Source organism: Ursus arctos, unplaced genomic scaffold (genome assembly GCF_023065955.2).
Source record: "Ursus arctos isolate Adak ecotype North America unplaced genomic scaffold, UrsArc2.0 scaffold_7, whole genome shotgun sequence".
Taxonomy (NCBI): domain Eukaryota; kingdom Metazoa; phylum Chordata; class Mammalia; order Carnivora; family Ursidae; genus Ursus; species Ursus arctos.
In genome coordinates, this window is record NW_026623089.1 from 9,338,077 (window position 1) to 9,365,331 (window position 27,255).

Genomic DNA, 27,255 nt, shown 5'->3' on the forward strand with positions numbered 1-27,255 from the left:
ATAAAGGATGAAACCCTATACGACAAACTGTAACGCATTTGTCTGTGTCTTCAAACTGTGGTCAGGTTACAGAAAAGACTCTTGATACTGGGGCAGGGGAAGGGGTGAGGCCTCCTGCAGAGCTGGGGGGTGGAGAGGGTTTCACAGGCACTACATTTGCCTCTCCGGTCTCTTGAACAAGAAGGCGGTCGCTACAGGGCTGACGAGGAGCGGGAGGGGCAAGGCAGGCAGAGGGACACCGTGGGAGCAGGGCCTGTGAGTCTGCTGGGCATCTCTCGGTCACGCTGAAGTTCCCGCCTCTGACGCCTGTGCAGTCGAGGCTGCCTCTGTGTTTACACCTTTCTCCACATCTTTATGTCAAAGGGAAAGGGATTAAGAGAAGGCACGGAATGCCCTTCCTTGGACCTGTAGAGCCGACAGGCTTTTCAGGACCGAGGGAAGGAGCAGGAAAGTGTAATAACCTCCTGTATCGCATTGGGTCAGTTAGAGTTCCCCAACATAGAATGCGAGGGGAGTTCCTGAAAAGCAAAAACTCCCCCCGTAGGGGCCCTCTCTACAGAATAATTACCCTCCACTGAAGATAAAACATGAACCAGATAGGAGGTATAAGCCTCAATTCAACACAGAGCCTGGTGGATTCTAACGGACAAGCTTCCCATCCCCGTGCAAAAGCAGAGCTAAACCCTGCCATCATGGGTGAGAGGGTTTTATCTCTGGGCGCCTGGCTGGCTCGGTCGGAGGAACATGCGTCTCCCGATCTCCAGGTTGTGAGTTCGGGCCCCACCTCCGGTGAGAAGATCACTTAGAAATAAAATCTTTAAACCCGTCATCTGTTGAAGGGCATCTCGGCTCCTTCCACGCTTTAGCTATTGTGGACAATGCTGCTAGAACATTGGGGTGCATAAGGCCCTTCTCTTCACTACGTCTGTATCTTTGGGGTAAATACCCAGTAGTGCAATATATTCAATGGAATATTACTCAGCCATCAAAAAGAACAATTTCACAACATTTGCAGCAACATGGATGGGACTGGAGGAGATAATGCTAAGCGAAATAAGTCAAGCAGAGAAAGACAATTATCATATGGTTTCTCTCATCTATGGAACATAAGAAGTAGGAAGATCGGTAGGAGAAGAAAGGGAAGAAGAAAGGGGGGGGTAAACAGAAGGGGGAATGAACCATGAGAGACTATGGACTATGAGAAACAAACTGAGGGCTTCAGAGGGGAGGGGGGTGGGGGAATGGGATAGACCGGTGATGGGTAGTAAGGAGGGCACGTATCGCATGGTGCACTGGGTGTTATACGCAAGTAATGAATCACAGAACTTTACATCAAAAACTGGGGATGGGGCGCCTGGGTGGCGCAGTCGTTAAGCGTCTGCCTTCGGCTCAGGGCGTGATCCGGGAATCCCAGGATGGAGCCCCACGTCAGGCTCCTCTCCTGGGAGCCTGCTTCTTCCTCTCCCACTCCCCCTGCTTGTGTTCCCTCTCTCGCTGGCTGTCTCTGTCAAATAAATAAAATCTTTAAAAAAAACAAAAAACTGGGGATGTACTGTATGGTGACAGAATAAAAAAATATTATTATAAAAAAAATTAAAAAAAATAAAGACTCAAGATGAAGTAACAAAAAAATTTAAAAATTTAAAAAATTAAAAAAAAAAAAAAGAATCTTTAAAGGGGCGCCTGGGTGGCTCGGTTGGTTGAGCGTCTGCCTTCAGCTCAGGTCATGATCCTGAGGTCCTGGGATCAAGCTCTACTTTGGGCTCCCTGCTCAGCAGGGGGTCTGCTTTCCCCTCTCCTTCTGCCCCTCCCCCACTTGTGCTCTCTTTCTCGCTCTCTCAAATAAAGAAATAAAATCTTAAAAAATGAAAAATAAAAAAATACAATTTTTTAAAGAGTATTTTACCTCCCAACCCTCATGGCTCAACTGTTTGGAAAGAAACTTACCGAGAAACCACCTAGTAAACCGCTCACACAGACCCACTCAGCTAGAAGGAGCCGACACTCACGTTTTGACAGAACCTTCTCTTGAACTCTTGTGCGAGTTTGCCCTCCCCATCCGCATCTGCACACTCCCCAAAACGTGGCAAAGTCGAGAATCTGTGAGCACTTGTCCGACTCACTTTTCACAGCCTTCCTGCAAATGCTGCTGGCCACAAGCCAAGGCCAGCCAGAGTCAGCACCACGCAGACGCTGTAGCTTAGTGTGCAAAAAAGCCGGAGTGAGCCTGCGTATGCTGCTTTCTCAGACACGACGCCAGCACAGGATTACTTCCGGCCACTACCACCCCTCAAAGAAAACAATCTGTAACACCAGTTCAAATCAGGCTCCCCTGGGTGGCTTGCTGGGCTTAGAAAAGGTGAGGCTTACTCACCACAGTGCCCTTGGGGTTGTTGCATTGAAAAGAACCCTGGTCTTGAGGCCCAGAAGAACTGCACTCAAGAGGAGCTGGACTAGGGGTCCCGTGACAAGCTGTGTGTCCTTAAGGAAGTCCCACACCTTCTCTGGGTATCAGTTTCTCATCTGTAAAAGGAGGAGGCTGAAGGGCCTGAAGTCCTTCTGGTTGTGATGTTTCGTAACTAGGAGTGTCTGAGCCAGGCACGAGGTGGTACCTGTCTCAAACGGTGAGCATCCCTGCGACCAGGACCCAGGAGCCAGAGGAGCTCCCACGCCAGACATCCTTCATAGGTGGCCCAGAAAGGCAGTCTGGCCTACAGTTGAGACCTCATGCTGAGGCTTGTACTCCCCGCTCCCCCAAATTCTCACTTTCTGCCAACACTGGCCATGCATGTTTAAATTCCAGCGGCTTCGTCACCTGCCAGGAAGGGTCTCCCCCTACAGTCATCGTGCTCTGGTGTCTGGCCAGTTAGGCAAGGATGGACAACCTTCAGCCCTGCCCCTTCCTCTAGGAGGTCTGGGATGGACCGGCAGCTCAAAACATCGTGCCAGAAGAGTCGGGGCAATCTGTCCCATAAGATGCACTTGGAGCTTGCGTTCCGCTGGTGTAGCCCCAGCTGGGCTCACCCACACAGGCGCTCCCTCCCTCCCACAAATGTTAGGTTTCAGCTTCTTTGCAGCCACTCTTGGCAAGAGGTTAACCCCAAAGCCTGAGTTCCCCAAGGAAAAGAATGCATTCCCCATGTGTGCTGGATGGCTCGACCTTGCATCAAATATAATGTTGCAACACTGAAGCCACCCGGGTAGGGAGGCTGGTGGCTCAGGGATAAGAGGTGTCTTTAGAGGGTAGTGACCAGTTCCAAAGAATCCCAGGCAGATGCAAATGAACTTCAGTAAATTTCAGCTAGTCCCTGTGTCAAAGCACAAGTGTTTACCAGTAATCTGCCTTAATAGTAGTATCAGCGTCATTCCAATTATGAGGGTCATAATGATACTAACAATAAAAACAATTACCCCTGATACTTAAGTGCTTACTGCATGCCAGGCAGGCACTCTGCTGAGCTCTTTACACAGTCTATGACTAATGGCAGAGCTGGAAGGGAGACCCGGAGTCTGCCTCAGTCCTGTCTGACCCGATTTTCCAGGACAGGAAGCCTCCAATTCACCTGATAGTCAGTTGGGTTGAATTATTCAGCGCGCACTTATGGAGTGCCCACTGCATGCCACGCGGAGTATCAGGTGCTGGGTAACCAAGAGCCTTGTCTGCAAATCTAACATTCCGAAAGAAACAAGATCGTAGCTTATTCTCTTGGCCACCAGCCCAGACCCACCCCCCTCAGAGATGACCAAACTTGTATCCAGGCAAGCACCCCTAAATAGAGAATTCAGAATTGTGACTTCAACTCTCATCCCACGTTGCGGAATACTGAGTTCCAAGGAGAGGAAGGAAGTCCAGTCCCCTGGAGAAGCCACAGTGAGTAGACAGGTGCTGGGGAACAACCTGATCCCTCCACAGTGTGTGAGCACTGAGCTAGGAGTCATCAAACCATATGCATTACCTGCAGTGGGTCAACGCACCTATCAATTTACCCCGCCCCCCTTCCCAGGACGGGAGCCCGTGTGCCGACTCAGCTCTTCTCTAAGGAAAGAGACCTTGGCTCCCCTTCTAAGCAGCCAGCATGGGTGGGTTTGCTGGGTAACTGCTGAGCCAGTTGTGGGGATGGAACTGCCTGCAGGGTTCCACGCCGCTCAGGGACCTTGTCCATGGGCTTTCTAAGAGCTGACGGGCCCCAGCTCTGTAATAGTCACAGCTACCAGCTACCAAAAGCTGGCTCGGGGCACCTGGGCGGCTCAGTCAGCTAAGCCATGGACTCTTGATTTCAGCTCAGGTCATGATCTCAGGGTCATGAGATCAAGCCCCGAGTCAGGCTCCATACTCAGTGTGGAGTCCGCTTGGGACTCTCTGCCCCTTTCCCTCTGCCTCTGCCCCTCCCTCCTGCACGCTCTCGCTTTCTCAAAATAAATAAATAAATCTTAAAAAAAGAAAAAAGAAAGCTGGCTTTGTGAAGTGGTCTGTGTCTTGCCTTGTATAATCTCCATGCAAACGCCCCTTTAACTCCCCAGAGACATCGGCGGCCCCTTGTACCCATGAAGAAGCTGAGGCTCGGAGCAGTCGCCTGACCAACCAACATGGCCCCGAGAGTCAAGATCTGTATTTGAACTCAGGTGGCCTAACGTGCCCCCTCCCTCCAGTCTGATTTCCTCCTCAGCCTCACTTCTGGTCCCTCCTTCTCTGGCCCTCCTGGCTGACATGGGGCAGCATCGGGGGCCCAGCTTCCCTGCTTCCCCAGGGCGGGGGCTCCTGGCCTGAGACCTCGCCGCTGACGCCAAGTCCACGGCGCTCTGTGGTCCTCTCTTGGCTCACCCTCCCCACTCCCAGGGCATAGACGCACCCCTCCCCTGAGGTTTCTATTCCCAAACACACTCTGTCCGTTTTGCAAAAGGAAAGGGCATCAAAAGTATCAGTGCTCAGACCTGTGCCAGTGCCTTCCCTGGAAACAGACATACTCACAGTCAATGCCTGAATCAGCATGCTGCTAAAATATTTAATGCTGGACGACGCAACAAGCCCTGGGAAGAAAGGGGAGGCTGAGCCGCAGTTAGCTGGGGCCAGCCGACCCCGCACGCCCCTGGGTGGCCTCTCCCACCCTGCCAGCTTCTCAGGACAAGAATGGTGCAGAGAGGGCAAGTGGAGGGCCAATCTCCGCCCTGAACCCATTTCTGCTCCCACACAGGTATGGCCAGTGGGGAGGCGTGAGCAGGGAGGGTTCTAGATTAAGCGCCACTGTTTAGAGCCAGTTGACTGGATTACCTGAGGCCTCTGCACCAGGCCTGGGCATGAGGTCACGCTGGCTAAGCCAGGGCCTCTGGCTGGCCCAGGGGGTAAAGCTCCTTGGCTCAGGGGCAGAGACGTCTCCTGCTGATCAGTGTTGCTGGGCAGTCGTGCTGTGACTATGCCCCAGTCTCTACTCCGGACACACAGCTATCTGGCTTTGCCATTTGCAGAGCCAAGGGGGAAATGAACACTCACTCACCACCCCCGGGCGCCCTAGCCCCGGCAGGGCTGCACTCGTAGAGCCTCCTGGAATCCACACTGGCTCTGATGTGATGATTCATCTCGCTTGGATACACGAAGAAACTATGTCATCAAGTTGGGCTGTCCCCTGCAGAAGTCCCTAGCCCCATGTGGCTAGTCCAACTTCAATTTTAAATAATCAAAGTTCAATACAATTTACAGTTCAGCTCCTCAATGGCCCTGAAACCACCTTGCCATGAAACTGACCCTTGATTGTCAAGGGCCCCCATTTCAGGTACTCAGTAGCCACGTGTAGCAAGTGTCAGCCATACTGGACAGAAGAGATAGAGAACATTTCTATGACTGTAGAAAGTTCTAGTGGACAGTGGTGTTGTAGAGAGTAACCCCTCCAAGATTCCACCTGGCTGATAAGTTAATGATCAGGGGTCTAAGCTGAGGTGTGAAACACCTTCCAGAAGAGAGGTTCGAGCCCCAGCTCCAGCTCTTATTGCTCTCTGCACTTGACCAGGCCGTGCCACAGGCCTGAGCCTCCACTTCCTGCCCTGCTAAAGGGGTCCCCAAACAGCACTTACTGAGGGGCTGGATTTCTCTGACAGAGCAAGAAGGTGCTGGGTGAGGAGGTACTTTGGCCCAGAGGGAGGAATAAGTGAAAAGGAGACTCATATCGAGTTCTCGTTTTGTGTCAGGCATTCCAAACGAAGTGGCTCATTGAATCCTAACAACACTGGGAGTGTGATGTGACCCTGTTTTACAGGTGAGTAAACAGGTTCAGAGGGTGACGCCCCCAAGGTCACAGAGCCTGACCTTGAGCTGGAACTTGAGGTCGTGCTTGTTCCACCCTAGAACTAAGAATTCTTCTCTCAAAAGCCTAGAAGCAGATTTGGGGCGGCAGGCTTTGCTAGAAAGAACAGCCTTCTGTGTGGAAGGGTCCTTGGCTCCATTCAGGCATCAAGGGGGAAATATGCCATCAGAGGCCATCAGGGCCCAGAATCTGGTATGAGCTCTCTGCCAGTTAGCTTCCTGTCCCTTCCCTATTCTGAGCCTCGATGAGAATGCCCCCAAGTTTCCTTCCAATAATAATCAGCCAGAGTCTAAAATACCCGTTTCTCAAACACCGCTGTGTCCAGGTCCATGCGGTAGGGTTTCCGCCAGCAGCCGTAATGAGAGGTTCCAGGAAGAGCAGCCAGGTCTGTGTGGACACATTCATTTGGAAAATCACCACCCAGCTCTGAAACTGGCCCTGGTTTCTCAAGGGGCGGCCAGCGGCTCCTCCCCACTTTGGGCCCACGTGCTGCCTGATGGAGGCCACAGGGCAGAGGGGCGCAGAAACCCAGAAGAGGCAGAAGCCATGGCAGGAAATGCAGCCCCCCCCCACCCTTCGTGCAGGCCCCCATAAGCCAGCTTTCCAAAGTAACCTGATGCGTTTCCAAAGGACAGCTTCACTTCCAAGAAAATGCATTTTAATGATGGAACACAAAAGCTTCGGAACAGCAAGGCTACATTTTAAAAGGTCCTTTGACTTTTATATATGACGGCTCACAATGATTGAAGCTGTTGATAACACTAGAAATCCACGTCACTGGTAGAGCCTTTAGTTCCTACGGACCTTTGAACCATGTAACAAGCTCCTTGCACTCTCCCTGTTCCTGCGGGGGTTCTTCCTATTTCATTTAGGGACCGTGGCCATATCTTCCCTTCACTTAACTGCCAGGATGCTTCTGAATAAATACATGTAAAATTAGAATAGTAGATACCATTTGTATTACACACCGACCCTATACCAGGCATTATAGCAGGTGCTTTACAACCATTCCAAGCACACCCTACCTCCAACCCTAACAGAGAAGTGTTTTTTGTTTTTTGGGTTCTCCCATTTTACAGGCGTGAGAAGACTGAAGAGCAAAGCAGCTCCTCCGAGGCCGCTCAGCCGGTAAGAGGCCGCTGGGACGTGAACGGGTCTGTCTGACTCTACTGTCTCCCTTTTGGGAAGAACACTGCTCCAAGTCACAGGGGTGCCTGAGCTCTGTTAGGCTCTGCCACAGCCCAACTTCTGAAGAAGAAGTTTAAAATAATAGAACCAAAGTAATACAAACACAAACCCAGAAGGATCTCGGTGGAGAGGGGTTTCTCTCGTCCTGCTTTTATCTACTAAGAGAACTATGCTTGAATCTTTTTCTTTTCCCTTTTCCTTAATTTACACAGCTGTAGCCATCCTCAAGACCTTATTCTTACACTCGAAAACACGGCGTCACAGCCGGTAATTTTAGAAGGAGGAGGAGGAGGGAAGGAAGAAGTGGAAAGCGAGTGGGGAGCAAGCGTGGGAGGAAGGGTAAGAAGCGGCTCCAACATGGCTCTCAGGCCCAGCCAGGACTTCCTCGGCATGATGCCCATCGTCTCCCTCTGTTCTCCCCCCCTCCTGACCTCCTTCAACTTTTCAACCCAACTGCCCTTCATGCTTTAGCCCAGGTCTGCACTAGGACCCTGAGCATCTGGGAATAATCTAATTCTCTCGAAATGCACTAATAATTGGAAAGGATCGCTTTCTGACCATTTCCCCAAATGGAAAAGAAAAAGACCACTGTAAATAAATATTCAGCAAAGGCAAGCTTGGGGATAGCAAGACAGGTCCAGCACTAGAGACCTAACCACCCGTGGTGTGTCATCAGAATGCCCAATTCTAGATTTTCCATCCACAAGGAAGAGAGTCATAATGTGTACAACACTGAAATCGAATCAAGTACTTTCTGGAGAACAACCTAAAAATAAAGTGAGACTGTCTGCAGGGCCAGCTCTTCCCGGGACAGAGAGCACACAATGGTAGAAATCAACCCCTGATGCTTAGAACTGGGTGCCCATACACCCCTCAGGTGCAGGGTGACGGCGAAGCCACAGGATACCCAAAGCCCATCCACCAGAAGGGCCAATGGGGCTTCGGAAATAAAGCAGTTAGCATACCCGTGCTGACAACTACGTGTATATGAGATTGCGTTCTCAAACTATCCTGTCACACGGTAGAAAGAGACATTTCTAAGATATTGAACCCGATCCATGGTATCAGCTCTATTCAGCTCAATAGAATCTTCAAAATTCGATAAATTCCACAGAAGCACGTCACCTAATAACCAAGAAGAGACTAGAAAAGTTGGTTTTGATTTGCTTTGCTCTTCCCGGGGCGACTCGAAACGTTATTTTTTGTGGTTGGAATACGGTACACGATGGTACACAACGAAAGATATTCATAAGGTTTCACAATAAAACACGATCTCACAAACTTGCAAGTTGAAGCAGATCGCTGTGGGCTACCCAGGAGCGGGGAGGAAAGAATTCACTCTCCTCTGTCATTAAGATATTTTCACAGATGAAGAATTCAGTGCTAGAAAAGGAAGACAGCCAGGTTGGAGCCTCGACCGGAGGACAAGCGTCTCCACCTGAGGAGACACGGTGGTCACTGCATGAGAAAAGGCCACACCACAGAAAGGCACTCGGGAATAGCCAGCAAGCACCGGAATGTGCCAGAACTGTGCTGGAATGGATGATTTCAGCCCTCACAGCAACTCCACAAGGCAGGCACAGATGTCCTCCCCATTCTACAGATGGGAAAACTGAGGTTATGTGTATAACTAAGGGGAAGAGCTAGGGTGTGAATTTGGGGCCCCTGCTTCGAACTTCATCCCCACCCAGCTCCTGGCAGCGTCTCCCCATTGTGTCCCAACCTGCCCCAGGCCTCTGCTGAATTTCACCTTCCCGGAAAACAACTGCTCTTCCCGGGATGTGCGCCCCCTGGCCTGGGCTGGACTCTCTCTGAGGCCCGCCCAGGTCCACAGCATGGCTCTCTTGTGGCCAGAGGATTCACCAAAGGTACTGAGCCTCCCCCTCAAGTGTTTCCAACATTTGCGTTAACCCTATAGGAACGGGGGTGCTGCACAGAGAGATGTGGGCGTTTGGGGTCCCCGTGGGCAGGTTTGGACTTCTGGATCATTGTTGACAGGTGTCAGAGCTCTGTGAGGGCCCGTGGTGTCCAGTAGGGCAGCCACTTGCCACATGGGGCTGTTGATACTTGGAATGTGGCTGGTCCAAATCGAGCACCAAGGCTATAAGATACACACCAGCTTTCAGAGACTTCGTATGAAAACGAGAATGTAGAATGCCAAATTTATCACCTTTCTATCGATTACATGTTAAAATGATAATATTTGTGATATATTGGGTTAAATAAAATATATTATTGAAATTAATGTTATCTGTGTCTCTTTAGTGTTGAATGTGGCTCATAGAAAATTGAAGATTACACTTGTGGCTCGTGTCCTGCTTGCATTGGACAGAGCAGGTCTCTGTCTTCCGGGAGACCTCCGAGGGTCTACCGAGCCTAAGTCGGAATCTGTGGCCGCCTATTTGCCCGGATGTTGCTGTCCCCGTAATTCCCCTTGAGGGAGGGGAGCCGGAGGTCACCTCACTTGGCAGGCTGGAGCTGAGGGTCCATTCGGAATTCTTTCTGGAAATCCTCAGCCAGGGAGACGGGGGCAGGCGTTTTTCCCAAGAACCCAAAGGACAGGAAAAGCCAGCCCTCCTCCGTCCAGGACCAGGACCATGCAGACTGTGGAGCCTAATGACCTAACCAGAAGTAGACTGAGTCACACGTGCAAGTCAAGAATGCGAAAGTCACATATGTAATTGTAAACGTTTTGGTAGCCACATTAGAAGTAGGGAAAAGAAATACGTGGAATGAAATTTAATAACGTATTCTCACCCAATACATCCAAAATATTATTTTAACATACACCAACGTAAAAATTATGAATGATGTGTTTTATGTATTTTTTTCATATTAAATCTTCAACACCAGGTATGTATTTTATACTCACAGCGCACCTCTGCTCACACGTGACGAGCGGCTGCCAACCGGGATGGGACACCTCGAGAGGGTCTAAGAGTCTACCTTCCCCCAGCAGACCCTCCACAGGGCAAAGGGAACAGAAACACGGCCCATCAATTCAATGTCCGCTGCTCAATCAACCGCTCTAAGTCAGACACCCTCAGCCACTAAGCCATGCTTGCAGAGTTTCGATGGCAGAGGGGAAAAGCACTCTGCAAATATTTAAATAGAGAAAACAGTGGATGAAAATACGCAACATATTAAATGCCAGCAATCATCAGGCGGTGAGGTGGTGGTCTTTTCTCTTCTTCCTTATACTTTCCTATTCCTTACAGATGTTCTAATATTAATTTAGAAATTATGATTTAAAATTTTTAAGTGATTAGAGCAATGAGCCAGGAACTATATACGTCTGGCCCCAACTTCTCCAAGGAGGGGAGAAAACCCCCAGGGACGTTGGGAAAGGTGCTCATATCTCACTGGTGGGGAGGGAGAAGATTTTCCTAGTTAGATACTTTTCCTGCTTGAACTGGGAGTGTCAGACATACCAGCAAGGGCCGTGGGAGGACTTAGGTGCTAGCTACATCGGCAGCAGAGACAAGTGTCCCCCGCATCTGCCTGGGCAGCACACGCCTGCATCTCCCCGGCCCAGAGTTATGAGAGGCGCCCTTGTAAGGGCAGGAAGGCAGCTGGGTGTCGGGGGAAGTGCTCAGACTCGAAAAACAGGTGATCGTACATTCTTTCCGCATGTGCAAAATATGAATCAAATCATTTCTAAAATGCCTGCAGCTGTTTGGTAGGATCCACGGGGCTGCCACAGGTACTAATTTAAAGTCCAACCCTGCCCCACTCACACACACACACAGCACCAGAACAGCCGAAGGTCTAACTAAGGATGTTCACAATATCTCCACTTCCCCAGAAGGATGAAACTTCTGAGCAGCTGCCTTTCTACAATCCTAGGTGGCATTTCACTTAGCAAAGAACCGGCAGGCACACTTCACACAAGTGTGAGGGTCCGGGATTCACAGTTACATCTGTCACTTGTCCCCTAATCTCGAGATCTCTATGGAGTGTGACGGGTTGGTGAGTAGATATTCCTGCTTCAGAGATTAAATCAGCGTTGAACCCATTTGCCTCAAATTAGTGCTTGTCTAGGGCTGGGGGTTGGGATGTGATGTCCAAGGGGTACAGGGTTTTTTGGGGGGGAGGTGACAACGCTCTGACATTGGTTGTGGTGATGCTTGCACAACTCTGTGAAGCCACTGAATTGTACAGTTTAAATGAACGAACTATGTGGTATGCGAATTACATCTCAGTAACGCTGCTCGGGTTTTTTTAAGGTAATAAGCTCAGATGTGAAATTCACTCCATCCCGTGTATGACAACGGAGTTCTCTGTCATCTTGGGCACTGCTTTACCTGTATAAAGAATGGGAAAGGCTATCTGCTTCTTGCTTAAACAAGGTCTCATGTGTAAACAGAACTCTCCTCTGAGAAACATCCAGTGGGTCTCTGCCGAAGAAGCCCCCCCCCCCACCTGCCCCGGTTCTCCAAAAGGCTGACACCTTTTCACTGACCTTTTTGCTCCTCCCACACTTCTGGCCTCGTGGGGGACGTCCTCGCCTGGGGCACGTGGACCATCCTTCTCAGGAACTGAAGGTAAGGTGGATGGGCCCGGCCCAGGGCTTCTTCTGGGACAATACAAAGAAAGCAATAGATGGTTAAAAAGGGTATTTCTCTCCACATGGGATTGAAAAAGTCCATTTCCTTTTTGATAGCTGAGTAATATTCCATTGTATACATGGACCACATCTTCTTAATCCAGTATGGTGACTAACATAATATAATAAAAAAATATTATTATTAAAAAAAGTCCATTCCCCAATTCAAGCTTTAAGTGGTACTACCCCAAAATCCTTAGGGAAAAAAAAAAAGTCACCTTCCAGCAATCAATGGCTTTGAGATGCTCTTGCATCATTTAGGCCTCTCTGTATAAATAATTCCAGTTTCAAAAGCAAAGGTATTTGGGCTCCAGAAAAACATATGATTACCTCTAACCTATGACCCAAGAGCGTGGCCAGCCAGTAACTATTTCATGCTTTTCGGACAGTTTGAGTGAAATGAATTGAAGGACACAGAGAGCGAACAGGACGTGTCCAACAAACAGCTCCCCTCTTCCTCCCATTTCTCTCACCTTTTTCAGAATCTTAGCACATCCAGTGGTTGCAAGCAGGTAAATTTAAACCTTTATGCATAGAAAACCCAGCTTTTTAAAAAACCACCCATCTACTTGACTCTTAAAAACCGGGGTGGGATTCACTTTTGAAGCTGGCCCTAGGTGTCCCCCTAGGATCTGTTCTTTTCTGTACCTTTCGGCGTGGAGCACTCCTGGAGCCAGGGTTTGGGGCTTCGGGTCCCGAGGCTCATCAGGTTCCGTAGGTGAAGAGACTGGCAGCTTCCCGCCCCCAGCAGGAGCGGGGGGCTGAGGCCCAGGCTGCTCCTCAGGCGGCTGGTGCACGGCCAGGCTGGCCCCTCGCGCAGTGGCTGCGTCCTCCGGGCCGGGGGTCCCAGCAGAGCAGCCCGAGTCCCCACGGGTCCCTGGCAGCCCCTGAGCAGCGCCAGAGAACATCCTCGTAGTACCTGTCTCGGGCGGGTCACCAGACACACGTGCCCCAGTCTCAGCTGTGCTCGAAGTGACGTCACCCGCCACTTCCCCAGCAGCCCCTGCCCCCGAGCCAGGCTCTGGGGGGGTGGCTGCTACTTCCACAGGCCAGAGCTCGGGAGCACAGGGCTTGCCCAGGGCATTTTGTGTTTCGGAGATCCCAGCACCATCTCCACGCCTCTGCTCACCCCCAAGGGTGTCAGGGGTCCAGGGCTCACAGATGGCCTCGGCCACAGTCAAAACACCCCCATGGGGAGAAGCTGCTCCCGGGGCCGAGGTGGATACTGGCAAGTCAATCGGCCCCCCTGTGTGAGCAAAGCCCTGGGCAGCATCCTCTCCGGGTTGACCGTCACCGGTGGATGTTTCCTGGGGGTATATTCCAGGAGGAATTCTGTCTTCTGGAATCACGGCCCCTTCTCGGTGGCCCTGGGGCTCCACCTGGAAGTCAGCGGCTTTTTCCACGGGAGTCTCAGGACCGGCTGCGGGCAGGGAAGGCCCTGAGGCTAGTTCCTGCTGGCCCCCACCCTGCGGTGAGGGGGCCTGGCCTCCAAGCCCCGGCCTGGCCTCCCCAGCCCGCTCTGGCTTCTCACTGTCCTGCACGGTCTCTGGGACCCCGGTCACTGCCTTCCCCACACCGGCTCCTGGCAGGTTCGGGTCTGCGGCTGGCACCGCTGGAGCCGGCAGCCTTCCTGGAGCGGGCTCCTGGGCAACCAGACAGGGGGGCTCGGCCTCTGTAGGCAACTCTTGCTTATTCTCCGTTGCAGCCACCCCGAGTCCAGCAGGAAGGGCAGGGAGAAGGGTGATGGCCAGTCCTTGAGCCCCATCTGGAGGCTTCTCTGGGCTTGGCCCCACGAGGTCCTCGCCCCTCACACTCCCAACGGCTCCTGCCTTTTCTCCCGCTGCACTCTGGGGCCGATCAGCGGTCAGGGCTCTGAGCACGGACTTCTCAAAGATCTTGGTGATGTGCTCCCTGAAGTCGGGGAAGCCGGTGATCATGCCCATCTGCTTGGAGCTTGCGTCCACGCCACCTGATGTGCCCCACCTCGGATCCTTGAGAGGGTCTACCATTCTCTCCCCACTGCCCTCCGGCTCCCTTGCTGCCTCGCCTGCCATGCTCTCCTCACTGGCAGGGCGTGCTGGCATCCCACCGGGCTCGCTGTCTGCACCAGGCGCTCTTGCCTCCTCCTCCTCCTCCCCTGTCATCTGCTTATGCTTGGTCGGAAGCGGTGCCCCGTCCAGGTAGGGGATGGAGTCTGAGGGTCCCTCAACGTTTCCAGCTCTGGGGCTCCCACTGCTCACTTGCACCCCAGAGATCTCCTCACTGGCCACTCCCAGTTGTGAGAGAGGGGCAAGCAAGCCGGCAGAAAGCTTCATGGAGGTGGCATATCCCAAGGCCGCGGGAGGCTCTTCTATGGGACAAGGGGCTGCCCCTTTTCCGACAGCACCATCGATATGCAGGTAAGGAGTGTCTGGAGCAGCCTCTTCTGGTGGCCCAGGTGGCAGGGGTCTCTTTGGGTCGGGGACAGCCTGAGCTGCAGAAATATCCACCTTGCTTGTGGGAATCCCCCCCCGCTCTCCAGCTGGTAGCAGGGCATCCTGGCAGCTGGCCGACAGCTGCTCTGCTGGACAGGGCTCACCCGGGGCAAAGGTAGAAGCTTCCTTCCCAGAGGAGGCATGCTGCTCGGTCTGAAGGGAGCCGTCGCTCAGAGCAGCTTCTGCAGGCCCCTCCAGAGCCCGCTGCACCCCCAGGTCCCCTTCCTTGGCACTCCCACTGGTCTCAGCAGCCCCATCGTCCGCACCTTGATCCTTGGCCGCTGGGAAACTTCCAAGGAGCCTTGGGGCCTCCGCATCCAAGGCAGGGGGGTGCTCCATTTCCTTCTGTGGGGCCGGCACGGGTTGCTGCCTGCCTCCCTGCGTTTCCCCATACGCCTCTCGGTCTGGGGCATCCTGGCTGGGTGTGACTCTACGGCTGGCGAGCGCCAGGGCTGGCGGGCCGTGGGCTGCATCCAGGAGAGCGACTGAGTCAGGCGCACAAGGTGGGGTCCCCACTGTGTTCCCACTTGCCTTCTCTGTCTTGCCCAACCCCTGGAGCGGGGGCTGAGCGTCAGCTGCTTCGGAAACTTCTGTGTCCCTGAGACATGCTTCTTCATGCCGGCCGCTGGCTTGCAACACACCTGCCAGTTCCTGCTGGGACTTGTTGGGCCCCTGCTGCGCACAGCGATGCTCCTCTCTGCTCAAGTGACCTGCAAGAGGAGAGTCTTCGGAGGCGTCTGCTGCAGGCGGCGAGACTCTGGAAGGCAGGCTGCCACCGCAGGCTCCCTCTTGCTCATTCTGCCCTCGTGCAGACAACTCCGGTCCTACTGCTGCTGATAGCTCTGGCTGCTCTGTCGCAGGGCTCTCTGGAACCATGGCCCCAGGAGCTGACCCGGGAGCATTAGACAGACTGCCTTTGGGGAGCTCCCCTCGCAGTTCTGATCTGGAAGCTGGGTCCTCCGGCCCATGAGTGGGCAAGCACACATCCGCCAGGGGTTCCACAGCTGGGTGGGTTGGAGAAGCATCTGCATCTAGGTTCTCAGAGCCTAGACCACCTGGATAAGTCTCTTTCTCATTTTCACACTGCTGGGGCTTCTCCCTGAGCATGTCAGACATGGATGCTTCTGGTTCTGACTGCAACGGCTGGAGATGGTTCTCAGAAGATACTGGGGGCCCCTCAGAAGCAGTTCCTTGTGTCCAGCTGTCCCCTCGGCAGGACAGGCTTCCCTGCTGTTCTTGCTCCAGGCTGACCATCGTCAGTCCACTGTCCACGGCTAAGTCCTCCCCCTCGGGGAGATGTGGCCCAGCAGCCTGGACTTCCTGACCAGCTGCCTCACGCCCCAGCCCACAAGGTTGGCCCAGGGATGTCAGCAGGCCCTCCCCAGCACAGCTGCTGGGCCTCTGCACAGATGGGCGGTTCCTCATCTTTGTCTCAGATGGGCTCTCCGCCGCCTTGGCTCTGGGGATGACCTCCGCCGCAGGAGTTGACAGGAAATCTGATTTCTCAGATTCTAAAGCAGGAAGATAGTCCATTCTTTCCAATCCCCCCACGTCCCACAGGGTGTCGGGACACTGGGTCTGCAATCCTGGCCCCTCCCAGACAGCTTCTTTGGGAAGAATGTGTTCACCAGTTCCATCCGGCCCAGGGGGCAGGACAAGATCCTTCTCGGGGAGCTCGTGCAGTGAGCCAGAGGCATGGACCACATGGGCTTCACCCATCATCTCACAGGTCACCGAGCTCCACGCCGTATCTTCTGATGGAGAGCCAGGCCTATCGGCGTGCCCAGGACTTTCCTTTCTCAGTGGCTGTGCTGAGTCCATGCTAGAATACACTTTGCTCTCCACATCATGGCTTAGCTTTGAAACCTCATCTTTTTCCATCTCCAGGCTGGACTTGCAGCCTAAGGCCCCAGGTTGTTCTCCCCATGGATTCTCAGGATCTCTACGGTCAAGCGGCTCCGGGCCTTCTTCCTGCCCCCTAGAGCTGGCCTCGGACAGTCTGCTCTCCTCCTCAGCCACCGCTGGGCTTTCAGGGGCCTTGGCTTCATTCTTTGACTCTGGTGAGCTTCTGGCCCTGTCGTCTGATACACTGGTTGGGGAGGGGAGCAGTACCCCTTGTTGGACTTTCTGGTCCCTCATTGAGACCTCTCCCCTGTCCTCCTGGGGCAAAGGGGCAGGACCCTCTCCACGGTTCCCTCCTAGATCCTCTCCCTCCCTTCTGAGATCAGGAGCGAGTTTGTCCCATCCTGCCAAGCCTGCATCTGCTAACTCTTTGGCCAGGTCCGTAAGCACGGGCATCTCAGCCCTGGAAACCATCTCCCCGGCCAACCAGCTGGATTCTTCTGCAGCAGCAGAGGCCTGAGCAGCTGGCGGTGAAGTGGAGCCCGAAGCTGGACATGTGTCCTCCATCCGCACACGTGGGGAAGGCTCTGTGCTCTCGAGCAAAGCCCCTCCGGGCTGGGTGCCCGCTGCAGCACGGACAGCTGCACTGGGCTCGCTTCCCGGTCCCCCTGCTTGCAAGCTACTCTGAGTATCTTGGGCATCCACGGTCTCCTTCCCAGAGCCCCCAGCCCCGGGCACCGGGGCAGGGCTCGGTGACTCCCCAGGCGGCTCGATGTGCGCCAGATGTGCTCCCATGGGCTGCTGGCAGCTTTCCCGGGAACTTGTGTCGGCTTCTTGGGCAGCCCCTGCAGGGCTCCTAGGGGGATGGCAAGCCCCGAGGAATCCCGCGCCGTCGGCAAAAGCCTGAGGTGGCACCTCCACTTGGCATTTGTCTCTGTCTGAGGCTCCGGGGGCTGGCTCTGGTGGAGTCGGGGTCTCGGGTTTTGTGGGGGACTCCTCTAGACCAGATGAGCTCGCCTTGCCTGGCACAGAAGCCGCCCCCTGCCTGGATTCTGCCAGGGGAAGGCCACCTGCAGCCTCGTCCCCTTGGGACTCGAAACCACCGGGCTGGCCATCTTTCCCACACAGCTGTCCCTGCATCAGCGCTTGAGGAGATGCTGGTGAAACCCCTGGCGACTGGTCAGTGCAGCCGGAGGAAGACAGTGGATGCCCTTCTTCCTCCAGGTCATTCCCTCGGCCGGCACTGGGGACGACCGCACCCATGCTGCACTGAGTAGAACTGCCCCCTTCAGGGACAGACACCATTGGGGCCTCCCCACGGGCATCCGGAGAGGGTTCCCTCCTGGGGTGTTGTATGAGGGGCCAATCTTCAGGTGCTGCTGCTGGGCTTGCCAAGCAAGCTTCCGGGGGGCCCTCGGCAAAGGGCATGGAGGCAGAGGGGCACTCCTGCTCCCAGGGCACTGGTGGGCAGGGCAGTGGAGAACCTTCTGGGCCCCTGGCTTCCTGTGGGCATTTGCTCGGCTCAGTCACCTCCGGGGACACGATGCACGGATCCAGGCTGGCAGCACCTTCAGACGCAGAGCGGGAGCCTCGGTGCTTGGCGCTGCCAACAATGAAAACATTTGATGTTTCATTTATTCTCATGCGTGTGCGCCCAGAGCCACGTCACAGGCAGAATCGCCCCCACCCTTTCCCCACCAAAGACCACAAAGCACAGCATCCCCATGCAGCTCATTCCTCTCCATGAAGAGACCACTCCCCCTCCCCCATAACCATTCACATGCCCTTACTTTCTCCCAAAATCAATGCAGGGAATTTCAAACATTCAGCTTGGAGCTCTCCGTGCTGGTCAGTTGTGAACAGGGAAATATAAAAACACATTCACAGTCGCCCACAATGCAGGAAAATAAGGTTTTCAATAGGTACAAATCATAATAGAGGGTTTGAACAAGTTCTGTGTAACTTACAAGGAGATTCTAAGTACTTAATGAGACTATTTAGATATTTGGGTAAAAGGCACAAGTGGGCAAAGCCATGCTTTGAAATAAAGAGCTATTGTTGGTAATAGTTGACTTGATTCTCTGATTCAACATGTGGTACTGGGAGGGGCGTCATCCAAAAATCAATTCTGTTTAGCTATGGAATTCCTGCATGGGAGCTATATATAAAATTCTTGGAAGCTGAATTACCTTTATACCCATATGTGTCTTAACTTGAACTTACTCAGTTGGACAGCATGTGAAGCAGAACTATGGGAATTTAGGGGAACATGGCTCAGAATTATGGATTTGCTGTAGATAACCAGCTATCCGGGTGCTACAAAACAGTTCATCATAGGCCATATTTGGACATATTTCAATTCTGCATGGTTTTCATTAAGCTCATTTTTTAAATTTAAAAATAATATATGTCCAATACAACATTTTGAAAATGTAGAGAAAAGTATCTCCCATGCCTGCCACTTGAAGAGTTCTGGTGAATTTCCTTTTTTTCTACACAACTTTTTAAAGGATGCCATTTTATTATTTTTACATAGCTGTGATTCTATGTCCTTGTTATGATTATGTATCTTTTTAGCACCAAGAGAAATTGCGCAGGACAAAGTTAAGAGAAGTATGGTTTTTCTAGGGCTCTTACCATATTCTTTAAAATTATTTTAGGGAAACAAATAATAAAATTGTTATAGGGAGGAAAATCTATGGAATGCTCTTGCAACCGTTACATAAATACACGTTCGCCTGTGCACAGACCCACAGTGTTTTGAATGCGAGCAGGGAAAAATCCTGCTCTACACATTGACTACCAGAATTCCAGCTTGCCAATGCAAGGCAATGCATATACATTCATTTATCAGGGATGCACACGGTGGCAAGTAGAATACGTTCCTGCTAAAATTTAGAAGTTGAGTTGTGTCCCCCTAAGATTCACATGTTGAAGTTCTACCCCCCAACGTGACTGTATTTGCAGACAGGGTCTTGGGAGGTAAAGGTTTAAATAAAGTCACAGGAGTTGAGTCCGAACGCAATCTAAGTGGTGTCCTAATAGGAAGAGGAAGAGACACCAGGAATGTGTTGCACAGAGACCGAGCCATGAGGGACACAGCGAGAAGCCACCATCTATAAGCCAAGAAGAAAGGTCTCATCAGACACCGAGTCTGCTGGCACAATAGGTATTTGGGTGTTTACTGTACTTTCCTGCAACATTTTGAGGTTTCAAATTTCCCAAAATAAAAGGTTGGGAAATTAATCCGTACTGCCTCCAAGAATACAAACTTGCAAGGAGGGAAACTGAACGTTTGTGTCCTGTCCCCCCCCCCCCCCCCAGTCATAGTCATATGTTGAAACCTAATCCCCAAGGGGATGGTATTAGGAGGTGGAGCCTTTGGAAGGTGACTTGGTCCTGAAGATGGAGCCCTCATGCATGGGATTCGTGGCCTTATCAGCAAGTCCCGGAGAGCTCCCTTGTCCCTTCTGCCTTGCCAGGACACAGCAAAAAAATCACCCATCTATGAACCAGGAAGCAGGCTCCCACCAGATAGAATCTGCTGGCACCTCGATGTTGGACCCCAGCCTCTAGAACTGCGATAAACCAGTACCTGCGGTTTATGCCCCGAGGCTCTTTCCCTGACTCCACTGCAGCGTCTCTCCAAGCCCCTCACCTATGAGATGGACTGATGTCTCTGAGGGGGTGTGTACACATCATCGCGACAGCAAACAGCCTCACAAACTGTACATGGGACGCGCGAATGATGTGCCCCAGGCCCTGCAGACATTTAAGAGGGACCCAGGAAAGAGTCGGCTACTGTCTCAACCAGATTCGTATTTTCAGACCCACAAGCAGAGCTGACAAGGGCAAAGAAGAGAAAACTCCAAGGGTAAGTTGTACAAATCCCTTTAATCCTCAGCTGGCCGCAAGGACAGCTGCACCCAGAAAGCAGTGGCCCGGCACTGACCGCCACATGGGGAACCACCCCTGGAAGCACCAGGCTCGGGAGGGCTCACAAGCCGCAGGGCTGTTGGATTGTTCTGGAACCAACCACCCTGCACTCTGCATCTGGCCGGTTTCCTTTTTACAAGCACTTCACATTTTGTGTCCCACCCATTAACTCAGGGTCACACCACTTAGCAGTTAATGAAATTAATGGGGTGTAATTCAGAAATGAAGTGCTCCTGCATACGCCTGCTTGCTCCAGAAGCGCCGAGCACAGCCCCCTCCACGCGGGTAATAAGACAACTAAAACCACTTCCCCGTCCCTGCCTCTGACAGGAGCCGCCGCCTCAGAGGGGCTCTGTGGCTTCCCTTCAGGTGGAGTGAAGTCTTTATCATTTGGGCACAAGGTGATCGATGGACTCTATTTGGGTAGCTTGAAAACCTGCGAGTCTTACCAGAAAAGAACCAGAAGCAATTTCCCACCGAGTGTGAGGCACATGACTCCGCCCCCCCCCCCCAAAAAAAACCTGCTTGGTTTATTTAGCAAAAGCTGAGCACCGGCAATTTTTTTGATTGCCCATCCAAAGCAATTTTTAAAACCAGATTAAAGCCACTTGTCAGAAGCAAATTTGCCTAAGGGCAGGAAAAATCCTCAGAACTGATCGTGAGGGCTCTGCATTAATTGAAGCGTACAGAATGTCCTTTTGTGCTTCAAGATTGTATCAAAATGTGTGGGATGGCTCTTGCGGGCTTGGGCAGCCTCCAGCGCTCAACGGAAGGTTTTCAGCCTGTAGGGGGCGCTGCCTTGGAGTTGAGGGTGTAGGATGAGGCTGGATGCTTCTCCTTGGTGCAGACCAGACACCCCCAGCACAAGAGAGGGAGAAGCATAGGGTAAAGCAATCCGAGAGGAGAGGTGATTTGCTGCAGCAAAGTTCTGGGCAGGCAGCGGAGATGCCCTCCCCACTACCCTGGAGACCATCACGTCCAGATGGGCTCCGAAATGCACAGTTCCGAAGACGTACACTCGAGCCAACCAGGAATGTTCGCACAAGGAGGCCGGTTGAGAAAAACCAAGCTTGGCCCCTGAACTGCCAGGCTGCAAGGGAACCAGCAAAATCATAAAGCAGAGCCCTCACGATGGCGAGTGGGCACATTCTGAGCATTTAAGCGCAGGCCCACGCTAAGTGCTTTTCAGTTTTGATGGTGTTTAATCCACTCAGTAGCTCTGCTGAGTAGATGGCCCTTATTGCGCACATGCAGAAACATCCCCAGAGAGGTTTGAGACTGGACCCAGGGTCTCAGAGCTCCTGATGCAGAGCAAGCTCAAGCCCCACGCTGCCTGGCTCCGGGGCCCTGCCACCTCCTGCTTCCCTGTACTCGCTGACCCCACCTCTTCTGGACGGGCACTACACCTCTTCTCCCATTGACTCTGGCTGCCTCATTCCATTTTCCAGTCTGCAGCCCGAGCAAAATGGCTTAGAAATAAAAGCCTAATCCCATCACCCTCGTGGGAAGACTTTCCGGTGGCTTCACTTTGCAATCAGCTGTGGCCCTGGCCTACCTTTCCTGTCTCATCCCACTTGGACCTCCCCATCTGTGCCTCTGCCTGGAGCCCGGAGCCCTCCTACCCTTCCCCAGCAGGTCTCAGCCCTACTCATCACTTGTCAACAAAGCCTTCCTGGCCTGGCCTCTGGGACCAGATCTGCTTTCACAGGGCCCCCTAGTGATGGCTGTAGTCACAGCTGCCATCAACATGGATTGACGATCATTCCCTCCATTGGAGTATAATGAAGACTGAATCTCTTTTCAGTATTGTATACCCAGTGTCTAGCATAAACATTGAATATATGAATGTATGAGTAGATGGATGGATGGATGGATGAATGGTTGGTGGATAGATGATTGGGTGGTGGGTGGATGGGTGGTGGGTGGATGGGTGGTGGGTGGATGGACGAATGGTTGGTGGATAGATGATTGGGTGGTGGGTGGATGGGTGGTGGGTGGATGGACGAATGGTTGGTGGATAGATGATTGGGTGGTGGGTGGATGGGTGGTGGGTGGATGGGTGGTGGGTGGATGGACGAATGGTTGGTGGATAGATGATTGGGTGGTGGGTGGATGGGTGGTGGGTGGATGGGTGGATGGATGGATGGACGAATGGTTGGTGGTGGGTGGATGGGTGGTGGGTGGATGGGTGGTGGGTGGATGGGTGGTGGGTGGATGGATGGATGGACGAATGGTTGGTGGTGGGTGGATGGGTGGATGGGTGGATGGGTGGTGGGTGGATGGGTGGTGGGTGGATGGGTGGTTGGGTGGATGGGTGGTGGGTGGATGGGTGGTGGGTGGATGGGTGGTGGGTGGATGGGTGGTGGGTGGATGACTGGGTAGATGAATGGGTGGATGGCCAGATACAATGAACACAAATCAAAGATTCTAAATATGCAGAAATCCTCCCAAATCATGGTTGTTTGATGTGACAGTTAGGAAGGTTCTTTTTTTCCAGACAATCTCAGCATTCTAGTAACCTATTTAGTCCAAATTCTTCATTTTACTGATGAAGATATAGGAAAATGAGGCTCAGAAAAGGCAAAGTACTTTTGTTTAAATGCTTCTTCAAAAGGAGTGAGTTCAAGGCAGCACTGTTCAACCACAAGTCCCTGTGCACACTGGTGGGGGGTCTGATGAGTTAGGGGGTGCGCTGCAAGAATTTGTTACTAATTATAAAGTACGGAAGTCTGTGAGTGATTGGTTATTTTCATAAATTAGTGTAACTGAAAAGATTAGAAGATTTCCCCACATAACATCACCACTGATGTTACTCATTGCATTCCGATGTTCTTTCTGGAAAAGGAAAGCAAGGGATAGACAGAGATCCTGTGAGTTCCACTGCAGCCCCTGGAAACCACCAGTCCTAATACGCCGTTACCAGTTGCGGCAGCTGGGGTGCTGTTGAGGGGGCTCGGGGCCCGGGGTGGTCTTCAGCTGCACGGATTCCTGCCTTGGGCCACACATTTGGGGGTTTTATGGCACAGCTGAGCTCTCAGAGAAGTATGACACTCTGCCCTATTCCCCCTTAGGGCTGTCCCCCAGGAAGAAGTGAGACTCCTCTGGTTGGGAAGATGGGGAAAGCAGCCCCCATGGGTACAGTTTCCACACAGGTGGGGGTTAAGGCGCTCAAGGTCACTAAGATAAGAAGTGCAGTCCCTTCTCCTCCCCCAGGTGCCTGCCAGGTGACGAGCTCGATGGGGCTGGCCCTCCCCAGCCTTTGTGGCAGCCTGCACATGTCCTCAGCCTGGCACTGGGTGGGGAGGGTTAGTTCAGGGGGCGGTGTCAGGAGCCCCATTGTGATTTGTCTTCCAGTCCAAGCTTGCCACTGATAAAGCTGTCTTTCTTCTCTTTGTGGACTCCGGTGCCAATTTCATGATTGACTCAGAATCTGGTGGGAAGGGATGTGATGAATTAGCTCCCCAAACCCCAAGAGCAGTTTAGGATGACTGTGGTGTTTTATTTCTCCCATACGTTTTCGGGACTTGCCAAAAATCTGAATTAACCCATGGGCCATGTTGTACATGTGACTTTTCTTCAGTAGAAGGAAGGCTGAGACCCCAACCAAAGAAAGACAACTAAACTCCAAAACGTTTTCAGGTCTTCCAAACATGGAATCAGAACAAACCTGGTTAATTTGGGGACCGTGTAGATCTTCACAATGACACAGTTAAACTGCTCATCACGTTATCGATTCACTGTCTTTATTCTTGCCCTCTGCTTTGTAGTTTTCTCTCTGTGAATCCTAAGTCCGGTAACCACGTGCTCTGGGGTTATCAATAACGATGATTCTTGGAGGTTCTCTACTCTCTATGAGATGCCACTTCCCAGTTTTTCTTTCTTTCCCTTTTCCATCCCAAACTAGGAAGACTGCCTAAGAAGATAGTCTCCTCAAGAACTTGATATGTGAGGGGTGCCCGGGTGGCTCACTCGGTTAAGCATCTGATTCTTGATCTTGGCTCAGATCATGATCCCAGGGTCATAAGATCGAGCCGCACGTCGGATTCTGCACTCAGCACAGAGTCTGCTTGGGATTCTCTCTCCCTTTTCTTCTGCCTCCGCACCCCCGGCTCATGCATGCGTGCTTGCTCACTCGCTCTCTTTCTCTCAATAAATAAATAAATAAAATATAAAATAAAAGAACTTGATATAGGATTGGGACAACTATGATAGATCATCTAACAAGAGTTGTGTAGGATATGTCCTCCATTTTTACATTTCTATCAGGAGCTTTTAAATACTGAACTCTGTATTTCTCATAATAGCATTGTTCGATGTGCAAGAAAGAAGTTTCCCTGGTCTTCAGATGATACAGGAAGCACTAGATGTAACACGGTTGAACAAGTTGCTTTACTGCAGGACTTCTCAGAGCCTTTGAGATAGCACCATACGTTGTGAATCAACAAGAAGATATATGCACAGTGTTTCCCAAACTTGGTGCTTCTCAGAAATCTTCTTCTGCCCCTTTATCTGATAGAGCATTTAGTGAGACTAATGTGACACGCACAGAACATGGGAGGGAATACACAGCCATATGTAAGGAAGCTTTGGTAAGGACATTTCAGTTGTCCTTCAGAGAACTGGAAGGAGAGTTCTCAAAACACACTATCAAAGCACTCCCTGAACTCACCTCTCACCTGCTCTGGAACAGAATATGCCTGTAAATCAGGAACATGTGAAGAGCTCTTTTGTGCCTCGGAGCAAGGCCAGCTAAGGGCTCTGCACAGAGGGAGTTCTCTCCCTCTGCATGGAAATATCCGCTAGCTCTCCTCTGCAACGAAAACTCCCTACTCCCCTCCATCGTGGGATTCCCCTCCTTTCCCTCCTCCATGGTAAGACCCCTGTACTCCCCTGAACGGTGCCGACCCCGTGACCTGCCTCTGTGCTAGGACCCCCACATCCCTCCCTCCACGGACGGACTCCCTTCCTGAGCTGCATATGCTCTCTTTTCTATTCTCCTAAAGCCCGTGTGCGGACTCTCTCTCAGTACCTGCGTGGTGTTCTTGCTCACTCACTTATTTTCCCGTGGGCTATGACCTCCTGGAGGTTAGAGGGAATTCATCGCCTTTAGTTTAATATCTTGGTCGAGCACTGGTGCGTACTTGCCGAATGAATGACAGAATGGCAGAATGAATATAGAAATGAGGAGTGATTTTTTTAGCTGACACAAAAAAACCCCTACTTTGGTTAACTCCCATACTGTGAGATGTACTGCCTATTTCAGGGACTTTGGAAAAGGATTTATGTTCTAAGTGATTTGTGCAGAGGATAGAATTCTCAAGTTAATAGAGGGAGATTGCCAAGTCTCAACCACAACCAGTTATTTCATGGAGAAAGGCACCTCCTCAGAAACTTCTTGGCCATCCCAGCAGATTAGGTCCAATCTACACACACGGTCCTAATTTGTCCAAATGATGCTTCCTGCACAGAGGCCGGGGAGCTCACTGACCTTGGCAGCCCTGTCAGACTCAGCTTTGTATTTTTAATCCAGTTTTAACTCTTTCCTGTGCTCATTCTGTGCCAGAAAACACAAAGACCACAATGTTTGTGTAACCCATGCAATAGACAAGAGGAAAATGCTGGTAGGTTCTAAAGAGTTATGGGGGAGAAGGGTATATATGTGAGGGAATGGTAAAACCCCAAAGTATCCTTATTATTCAGTGCTCAGTCTGCCACATGAACTTATATGACTTCGAGGTCAAGGTGTCAGTCCATTTGTGAGAATCCATTATACAACATAGTGTGGGGAGGACAGGCAACTGGAAAATTCAAAAACTGTCTTCTAACCAACTTTTTTCAGCATCTTCCTTGTGGGGTCCAAAAGGCAGTGGAATGACCCAATTTTGTGGTTCCCAGACTGGGCTGGATTGCTGGAAAGGGCTTCCAGCCTGTTACACCCAAGAGCTCCCCATAGCTGGCACGAATCCACATCTCTTTCTGGGTGTTACTCGCTTCTGTCATTGTCCTTCCAATTCATGTAAGTACTGTCATGACCAGACATCAACTCATTTAAATGCATCTCTTTTTTTTCTCCTCCTCCTCCTCCTCCTCCTCCTCCTCCTCCTCCTCCTCTTCTTCCTCTTCTTCTTCTTCTTCTTCTTCTTCTTCTTCTTCTTCTTCTTCTTCTTTTAACAGAGGGAGAGAGAAAGTAGCGGGGGGGGGGCAGAGGGGGAGAGAGAGAGAGTCCTTAAGACTCCCCACTGAGCATGGAGCCTGACACGGGGCTCAATCCCACGACCCTGAGATCACAACCTGAGCCAAAACCAAGAGTGGGTCACTCAATTGACTATTCTATCCACGTGCCCCTTTCTTAAATTATTATTATTGTTTTTTGGTCACACATCTGCCTTTATCATAAGCAGCAGGTGGGACACTTCCAGCAATAGTAAAAAAAAAATTTTTTTTACAGAAGCAGGAATTCAGTGAAACCACCTGGTTGGAACCCTTGGGAGCTCACACGTAGATGCCCACACACAGCAGTGGGAAGAGGGCTCCAAAGCCCATGAAGAGCGAGGCCACCGAGGAGATGAGGAGCTCTTTGTAGACATCCTGAGTGCACCTGGTGGGGGTAACCTCATAAACAAAGAACCAGGCAGTAAAGAACATGCCAGCGGCCTACAGCACCACGGTGAGGTGGGGGAAGAGAGCCGTGTTCACTGGGCTGGTGCACCTGCTCATGGCCTTGAGCTCTATTTTGTCCGGCACAAGGTCATCCACCACTCTGCCACTGAAATATCACATCAGCAATGTTTTCTAAATTTTAAGTTAAATCCTACTACCCAGCCACAGAAAAATGCCACCCGTTGTTTTTTGTGTGCCTGGGTTATGGTGGTATTTGTATTTTGTTTTGACATCAAGAAAGAACAAATAGCGG

At 51.7% G+C, this 27,255-nt stretch overlaps 1 protein-coding gene and 1 pseudogene across 28 annotated transcripts in view; both read right to left on the bottom strand.

Moving 5' to 3' along the window:
- TACC2 (transforming acidic coiled-coil containing protein 2) overlaps positions 1 to 27,255 on the bottom strand; it is a 200,287-nt gene that overhangs the window by 122,315 nt on the left and 50,717 nt on the right. For 21 of the 28 annotated variants that reach the window (XM_057308275.1, XM_057308271.1, XM_048218779.2 and 18 more), the window contains 2 exons: positions 12,739 to 18,009; positions 11,947 to 12,060 (listed from right to left, as the gene is read on the bottom strand). In XM_057308275.1, the coding sequence (XP_057164258.1) occupies positions 11,947 to 12,060; positions 12,739 to 18,009 (5,385 nt within the window). The remainder of the gene's footprint in view (positions 1 to 11,946; positions 12,061 to 12,738; positions 18,010 to 27,255) is intronic. The other 7 variants (XM_048218778.2, XM_057308280.1, XM_057308278.1 and 4 more) reach the window with 1 other exon arrangement.
- Positions 26,807 to 27,114, bottom strand: LOC113252017 (transmembrane protein 258-like; annotated as a pseudogene).